At 58.3% G+C, this 8,190-nt stretch overlaps 1 protein-coding gene across 8 annotated transcripts; it reads right to left on the reverse strand.

The window, feature by feature from the left end:
- Window positions 1-213: 213 nt before the first annotated feature.
- SH2D6 (SH2 domain containing 6) lies at window positions 214-7,975 on the reverse strand. 8 transcript variants are annotated; one of them, XM_061432688.1, is made up of 16 exons: window positions 7,520-7,964; window positions 7,365-7,390; window positions 6,947-6,981; window positions 6,198-6,268; window positions 5,972-6,104; window positions 5,285-5,394; window positions 4,410-4,470; window positions 3,944-3,966; window positions 3,491-3,551; window positions 3,034-3,112; window positions 2,852-2,882; window positions 2,437-2,719; window positions 2,209-2,264; window positions 1,857-1,940; window positions 1,551-1,709; window positions 214-828 (listed from the first exon to the last, which is right to left on the reverse strand). In XM_061432688.1, exons 1-16 carry the CDS (start codon window positions 7,520-7,522, stop codon window positions 481-483), a joined length of 1,563 nt encoding a protein of 520 aa, XP_061288672.1. In that variant the 5' UTR covers window positions 7,523-7,964; the 3' UTR covers window positions 214-480. The 8 variants fall into 8 exon arrangements, with proteins under 8 accessions (XP_061288672.1, XP_061288674.1, XP_061288671.1 ...); XM_061432690.1 differs by having other exon boundaries at window positions 2,437-2,514; window positions 2,695-2,719; window positions 5,972-6,268; XM_061432687.1 differs by having other exon boundaries at window positions 5,972-6,268; window positions 7,520-7,966.
- Between the last annotated feature and the right edge of the window lie 215 nt (window positions 7,976-8,190).

Genomic DNA, 8,190 nt, shown 5'->3' on the forward strand with positions numbered 1-8,190 from the left:
AAGAAACAAAACTCAGCCCACCCAGGGCGGCCGCCACAGACCATCTAAGGGCCAAAACCCTAGCCAAAGGGCAGAAAAGGGGCCGGCCCTTCTGTCCTGGCCTGGCCACCACTGCTCTAGCACTCCCAGGCCCAGGCTGTGCCCTGGGACACTTGAGAACCTCGGCGCCTCACGGAGGAGGCTGTCTCTGCTTCGCTCAACAGAATTCAAGAATTCATTCAACAAATATTTATTGAAAGCAAAACTATGTGCAGGGCCACCAAGTCTCTCCCAGAGGCCAGCTCCCTGTTAAACCTCCTACAACATGCGGGTGGATTCTCCTTGTGTTCAAGCAGGACTGCCCAGACTCTAACCTGTGAGGTTCAGCTTCCCCCAGAAGAGCTTCATTCAGAGCAGCTTGGGAGGCATGCCTGGGGGCCAGGAATGGGGGCCCTGCCTGTCCCCTGCTTCCCAGTGGAGAGGGAGCAGGGAGTAGCAGTGTCAGGCTTTGGGTGAGAATGGAGTAGGGACTTGGGGGCACTTTCTGTCTCTGGGCCATCCTTCCCAGGGGCCTGGAGGGACTGGGACAAAGGATGGGGGAATCTGGGGGGTGGCAAACTGGAAGAGAAGAGGGAGACAGCCCACGGGGCAAAATATGGGGCCAGAGGTGAGGCTGCACATGTGCTGTGGCGTCAGGGCTTGGTGGGGAAGAGCAGGCAGGTGAGCTGCCGGCTGCCGCTCTGCCTGTCCAGGAGCGGTAGGGGGTGCTGCATGTAGTGCTGGACCATGGCGGCCACGGAGGAGAAGAGCTGCACAGGGACGGGAGGGCATCGGTGAGGCCCTTGAGCCCTGTGCCAGGAGAAACTTCCTGAGGGAGCTGGGGGCTCTGGCAAGGGCGTTTTGGACATTTTTCTACGTATTTTCCTTCCTGTTGCCCCATGAAGCTCCACTGCATCCTGCTGCCCCATTCCAGGCCTTCTGTCTGATGGCACCAGTGTGCATTTCCCCCAAACAACTCTGGGGCCCCTGCCCGGGACCTCTGGTATGGGGACCTGAGGAGTGACTGTCTCTGGTTTGCAGCCTAGCAAATGCTGGGTGCAAAGCTGAGTTCTTGGTACAGACAAAAATCTGGACTACCCAGGCCCTGCCGTCTTCCCAGCTGGGTTCATACAGGTACAAATGCCCCAACCTGGGCTCCAGGCAGGCTGGGCCTTGCAGGAGTGGGTAACTCCTCCAGAGTAGAGTGGGCCTCTTCTCAAAGTGCAGGCTTTTGGGAAAGAGTTCAGACTTGTGGCCAAGGATATTGATCACCCTTGGAGAGGATGAGATGGTTGGATGGTATCACCAACTCAATGGACATGAGTTTGAGCAGCTCAGGGAGTTGGTGATGGACAGGAAAGCCTAGCATGCTGCAGTCCATGGGGTCGCAAAGAGTCAGACACAACTGAGTGACTGAACTGAAATGACTGATCACCCACTCCGGAAAAAGACAAAATGTGGTTTTCCCCAGGGAAATGCTCCCAGCTGGGCCCAGGGGCTGCTCTGCTGAGCTTCACCACTTCAGCACCCACCTCCTCATGGTTCCTGCCCTCACGGCCCAGGGCATAGTGGCGCCCATCAGCCAGCCGCCTGATGGGAATGTTGAAGACTCGGCCGTGGAGAAGTACTGCCAGGGTGAAGGGCTGGGTGCCGCGAGGGCCTGAGCTGGGGCGCACGGTATATGCTCCATCCTGGGGAGGGCGCCTATCCATTAGCCTCACATTTCCAGCTGCAGCCCTGACTCCAATCCCTGCCCAGCTGCTCCCACCTGCCAGCCACAGCCCCTGAGCAGAAGGGGTTTCTGAGAAGGCCCTGGGGGTCTGCAGTGGGTGGCCCACCTTCTGGCATCGGAGCAGGGCGCTCTCAGCAGCATGGCGGTCACAGTTCCCTGAGTACCAAGGCTGACCCAGCAGATTGCCTTCCTGTACACACACCCAGCAGATCAGTGATATGCCAGGGCACCAGATCGGGAATGGGGAGCAGAGAACACCCCGGCGGCTTGCAGTTATTTGTGTTCCTGTCGGTCTTCCCCAGGCTGAGTCCACGCAAGCTCAACAAAACGTGTCCTGTCTAGAGCCGCGTACACACATCCAGCCCAAAAGGGCTCCTGGGTGTGGACCTGGGCTCTGTTCCTGAGCCTCTGGTCTAGAGTGCCCTCTGCCCCCCAGCTCACTTGCAGCCCCTCCTCACCTGGGCACCTGAGGTGTTCTGGGTGGCGGCTACAGAAGAAAGAGAGGTTCTCCTTTCTGCCGGAAGAAGCAGATTATAGCCCTGGGGCTGGCCAGGGATTAGACCTGGGAGGCTTTGGGCCCAGCTGCGAGGGCGGGGGAGGTCCCAGGAGGTGTGCAAAGGCTTGAAGGCCAAAGTGGACACCCAGTTCTTCACCCCTCCCCTCCTAGGGGTCCCGGTAAGACCCACCGGCCAGGCCACGCGTGACCTCCAACTGAGGAGTGATGTTAAGGTACAGGCTGGGAGCTTCCCGATTTGGTGCAGACCCTGGAAAGTGCCCAGGGCGGGTCCTCTCAGACCTGCTCTCAGCTGGAGTCAGAGCTGCAGGGACCCCCTCAACCAAGCAGGGTGCAGGCGGGCTGGGAGACAGTCTGTGGCCTGCAGGGCTGTGGCTAGGGAGGGCCCCACGTGAGTGCATGGATCCATGCTGGTAATGCCCATACTCACCTTCAGAGGTGGCCTTTGATGCTCCCTAGGACATAGGATGTTGAGTCAGGCCTGCTTCTTTGGGCGGGAAGTCCCACTCTGAGCCTCCCTTTCCCCCTCACTCCCAGCTCACCTCCGCACCCCCACCCCCAGCTCTACCCCAACCCCAGCCTCTTACATTCTGAGCTTCTTGGGGGGTTATGGTGGGCCTGTGGGGAGCAAATTGGGAAATAAGGGTTCAGGGCCTTTACCTCCTTCAAAAGAAAAGGTTCAGTGACCCCAGAGATCTCAGGGTCAAGGCTGGGGAAGCCTGGGCTGGCCATTCCACCCCCCACACACACACAAACTTGGGGCACTCACCTGGGCCCCATGGATATCCTTGGTAGAGGGACTGGGGCCGTCAGGACTGGGGAACTCAGAGTCTGAGTAAAGGCTGGGACTAAAACAGCAGGGCTGAGCATCAAGCAGGGAGCTCCAGGAGCCTGGGCCGGGGCTAGGGGGCAGTTGCAGAGTCTTCTCTGCTTCTCTGCAGCTTGACCTTTGGGGAGTCTGTCCAACCAGGCAGAGCGCTGTCCTGGCCACAACAGCTGGGAAGCTCCCACAGCCCCTGCTCTAAAGGGGTTCCCTCCGCGGCAGGAACAGTGTGGGTCACTCTAGACCAGAGGCATCTGTGTGTGTGTGTCTGAAGGCAGATATGTGTTGGTGGGGTACTGAGAGAGGATGGGGCAGACAATGGAGCCAGAAGACTGTGCTGTGCTGCTGGTGGGCAGCCGAGGACCTCAGGGCAGGGCGGGGCGGGGTGGAGAGAGGGATTCACCTGGACTGGGCTCACACTCCACATAGATGTCCTCATCGGGCTCCTTCGAAGGGCCTGGCACCTAAGATAAGGAGGGAGTGTGGTACCCAGGGTTTGAGCAGTGAGTGGGAAGGAGGACGAAGCCATCATTTGGGGGAGCTATTGGTACCTCAACCCCCCCACCCCCCATCCTAGGTGGAAATGGAATGACTAAAAGTGCTCCTTTGCCCGGAAGAGGGCACCCATGAGCACCTGCTTCCCATCCTGGGCTCACAGAGCCTGAGAGTCCAGGAGGAACTCTGGGCAGACACCTCCTGGGACACTGGCTGACGCCCTGCTAGAGCCTCTGGCCAAAGGGGAAGGATCCTGCTACAGGCCTCTTCCCCTGGTTTTAGGGGTATTTCCTGGTGCTCCCACCCCACCCCACCACCACCAACAACTTCCTAGCCAGTCCTAGAGTGAGGGGCCACTCACCGCTCGGGCCGGTTCACCCAGCTCTGGTAGGAAAAGGAGAGACCCACCAGTCAGGAGCAGCAAGGAGAAAGGAATTAGTGAAACTTAGGCTGGAAAAGCAGAGCTTCCTTGGAGCTTCTCTGAGGGGATCCTCAGAGCCAGCTTTGAAGTCCCAGGAGAAAGCCCTCCTCACCCCTAACTGCCTTACTTCATACCCCAGGGTGCCCTTCACCTGACCCAGAGACCTCAGCAGGTGCCCAAGGGGCCGAGGAGCCAGGGACTCTGAGTGAGGGCCTCAGCCTCCTCCCAAACTGCCTGCCCTAGGGGGATCAGCAGGTAAACATGAGGAACAACTCGGGGGATGCAGCGACTGGGCAAAGCATGAGACCACTGTGAGGCCAGCTCCCCAGTCTCATGGGAGCCAGGATTCCCCTTCTCAGGGCAGGGAATGGGTGGGCCTCGGAATGAGACTGGACATCCCTATTACCTTGCCTTCCAAAGGGCCAGCTCTGCTTCAGGGCCTCCAGTGGGCTCGGCGCTGCCTTGGGCTGTGGGCACAATGCAGTGGCAGGAGGGAGAACGGGGGTCAGGGAGCAGCAGCATGAGGAGGGCAAGACTAGCAGGGTGGGATGCAGAAGGACTGTGTATATCTGTGCAGCTTTAAAAAAAAAAACAAACCCAACTCTTGTGACGCCATGGACTGGCCCACCAGGCTCCTCTGTCCATGGAATTCTCCAGGCAAGAATACTGGAGTGCCATGGAGTGGCATGGAGTGCTATGCCCTCCTCCAGGGGATCTTCCCAACCCAGGAACTGAACCCAGGTCTCCTGCATTGAAAGGCAGATTCTTTACCGATGGAGCTACCAGGAAAGCCCCTGCCCCCCAAAAACTACAACACAAGCATTAATGTGCAAAGGAGGCAGCTCTCCTCTTTACCTCTGTTCTGTGGCTCTTTCTTTGTTGTGAGCCTCTTTTTCTTTTTATTCCCATACAATATAGGATGAAAGTGGCAGCTCTCAAAGCCCACACCCGGGATCATGGAGGGATGACAGCTGGCAGTGACTGGCAGCTGAGCGAGGGCTTTCTTCACTCCACAGGCAGGGAGGGTCCTGAGAAGCTCTCAGCTTCAAGAGGTAGGGGAGCTTCAATGCACCCACCCACCCCCACTCCCCACTCCTGGCCCAGGCGAAAAGGCTGAGTCTTAGGTGATGCTGATGGGGAGGGTGCAAGGACCAGACCAGGCAGGTGGGAGGAGCCACTCTCAACAGGGCTCTGGCTTCCGACGCAGCTAATTTTTCAGGGGCCTCATGAATGCAGATGTGGGGGAATTTTGCATACGGGATGCCTCTTAGATTTACTCACTGGAAAATGGTGCGCTGGGGTGGGGCGGGCAGGGAGGCTGTGTACCATCTCCGGCTGGGGCTGTGGTGGTGGCAGTGGTGATGTGGGAGGGCCCAGGGGAGCAGAGTGATCTGGAAAACACTCCAACATTGTGACTCTGTGGGCTCCTCCCACATAGGTTCCTGTTTTCCTCTGGCCCCCTCACCCAGTCTGTATTCCCTTCTCCCTCCCTCCCTCCCCTCCCTTGCTCTCTGGCTTCCCGACTGCCCCGTCGCCATGGCAACTGGAGGCGGCCAGCTTCCCTGCCCCCACCTGGCCAAGCTGGGAGCTGTGGGGGTGGGATGCCAGCAGCAACTGGGACTCTCCTGGCATCCCTACCCTTGCTCCAAGTTATACAGGGATCTCGGAGGGGGGTCTCCAGGCCCCAGGGACCCTGGCAGGCCTCCTGCTTGCCTGCTGTTGCCGTGGTTACACGGCCCCTCCAGGCTCGTCACCCCTTCCCACTCATCCTCCCTTTCCCCTCCTCCCTCCCTTCCTCTGTCCCTCTCTGCCCAACCAAGAGGCCTCAGTGACTGCCAGCTGAGACCTCCCCTCGCTGTCCCAGGCCAAACAGAAGGGGACGAAGCAAAACCTGGGCCCTCTCCCCTTGTGGGGACCCTCCTGTTCTGCCTGATCCCCACCTCTCTGCCTCAACTTCCCAGCCCTCACCCAAGTACAAAGAGTCCTCCTCAGTGCCAGAAAGGTGGGCAGGGGTGAGGTGGCGGAGTAGAGCCTCACAGGGGGGCAGCTCATATTTATCCTCCTCCTCTTCCTCCTCCTCTGGGGCTTCCAGGAAGGAATGCTGAGCACAGGAAGGACAGAAGGGATACAGGAGCAGTGGGGGCAGCCACTGCCTCCTCCCACCCACCAGCTCTGGCTCAGCAGCTGGACTTACCCTGTGTCTCCAGGTCCCTGGGACAGACAGAGGAGATGGGCAGGGTTCATCTTTTCTCCAAGCTTGGGAGTCTGAACAAGAGACTGGTGAGACTGGCCTCATCTCCTCCCCGCCCAGCCCCTCTCTAACATAATGACTTGCTCTCTTTCCCAGATATAATAAACTATCTGCACTTTTCCAGAGGCCTCAAAGGAACCATTCATGATGGGCTCTTTCCCAACACTGCAGGAGGACCAGTGAGGCATTTTGGAGATAAGGGGCCCTAACGGCCTGTTCCGTCTATGTCAGTCCTCCACTGCGTGCGTGCTAAGTCACTTCAGTTATGTCTGACTCCTTGCGACCCCTAAGGACTGTAACCCACCAGGCTCTTCTGTCCATGGTAAGAATACTGGAGTGAGCTGCCATGCCCTCCTCTCCAGGAGATCTTCCCGACCCAGCAATGAAACCCGTGCCTCTTCCAGCTCCAGCATTGGCAGGCAGGTTCTTTACCACTAGCGCCACCTGGGAAGCCTGCCAGTCCTCCACCCCATGCAGCTCTAATTCTGAACCAGACAGATGAAAGAGCTGGGCCCAGTGACTTAGAAGCGCTGAACTATAATGAGCAGGAGGTATCCAGAACCCCCAGGGGAGACTCTGAAGGGACCCCTGCACATCCCAGACTACAGTCCAAGGGGTCACCAAGAGTCAGACACAACTGAGTGCACACACACGCACACACTACACATCTGGGGGGGGGGGTGATCACTTACTTGCACATCTTGGAGGTGGAAGCGGTGGCCCCGACCTGCAATTGGACTCTAGTCAGCTCTGCCCAAGGAGCCCTGAGTTTGTGTCAGCCAGACATCGCACAGCCCAGGGACATTCACAGACATGGCACTGCCCCCTGGAGTTGTGCGACAGCAGCCTGGGACCAGGGAAGTGGGAGGAAGAGTCTGGGGGCAGAGCTCATGCCCCTGGGTGCACAGCTTGAGAACTTGGTGCTCCAGGGAAGCCAGCAGCAGGGGAGCCCTTGTGTTCCCTGGGCAGTGGAGGCACATGAATGATCTCGCTGGGCGTGGTAGGACCGGGCAGAATCAGCACCACTCTAAGGATGGCTATACCCAGGAAAGTTGCAGTGAGGTGGAAATGAGAGGAGGGTAGAGAAAAGAGAGGAGCCCGGGGACTCACCTGGCCTTTCTCCAGCTGAGCTTCTCCTGAAAAGGGTCAGGGAGGGGAGTAAAGGGGTAATCAGTACATCTAGAATGACTCTCCGTGTCCAGAGTCCTGGGGCCCCAGGGTGGGCAGGTCTGTATATCAGGGGCTGCCCCAGAACCAAGTCTCACCATGGCTAGGGTGAAGGAGCTCTGCCTCCCCTGAGCCCAGGTTCTACCGCAAATGGCCTGGTGACAGGGGCCCTATTGTTCCTATCATTTGCATCTCTCAAGCACCAGGAAGGAGGACCTGCTGTGGCCTCCAACCCCAGGCCAACTTCACCCATGCCACGCCCAGCCCTACCTTCCCCTCGCCTCCCTTTCATCGCCTCCCACAGCTGAATCTCTAGCCCCTCTGCCCCACCCCCTCAAAAAAAAAACAAAAAAAACAGGAGGAAGAACTCCCTCTTCAAAGCCCTGGCCCACAAAGCTGGACCAGGGGCCCCCAGTTTCCTGATCAACGTTCCCCTCCTCCTAGAGTTTCAGACTCCACTCAGGATCAGCCAGCCCACACCCTTTCCCAGTTGACAGAAGACAGGGCATTAGATCCAATTAAAAACAGGAGATAGGCTTTCCCTGGTGGTTCAGTGGTAAAGAATCCACCCGCCAGTGCAGGAGACAATGGTTCAATCCCTGATCTGGGAAGATCCCACATGCAGCAGAACAACTAAGCCACATCGATTGAGCCTGTGGTCTAGAATCCAGGAACCCCAGCTACTGAGCCCACAGGCTGCAACAATGAAGCTCATGCGCCCTGGAGCCCGTGCTCTGCAACAAGAGAAGCCACTGCAATGAGAAGCCTG

Source organism: Bos javanicus, chromosome 11 (assembly GCF_032452875.1).
Source record: "Bos javanicus breed banteng chromosome 11, ARS-OSU_banteng_1.0, whole genome shotgun sequence".
Taxonomy (NCBI): Eukaryota; Metazoa; Chordata; class Mammalia; order Artiodactyla; family Bovidae; genus Bos; species Bos javanicus.

Coding starts and splice junctions, on each gene's coding strand:
- SH2D6 (XM_061432687.1), bottom strand. Junction 5,395..5,971: donor GGAGGACTCTTTGTACTTGG/GTGAGGGCTGGG, acceptor AGTGTTTTCCAG/ATCACTCTGCTCCCCTGGGC. Junction 1,710..1,856: donor CCCTGCTCCGATGCCAGAAG/GTGGGCCACCCA, acceptor CGCCCTCCCCAG/GATGGAGCATATACCGTGCG.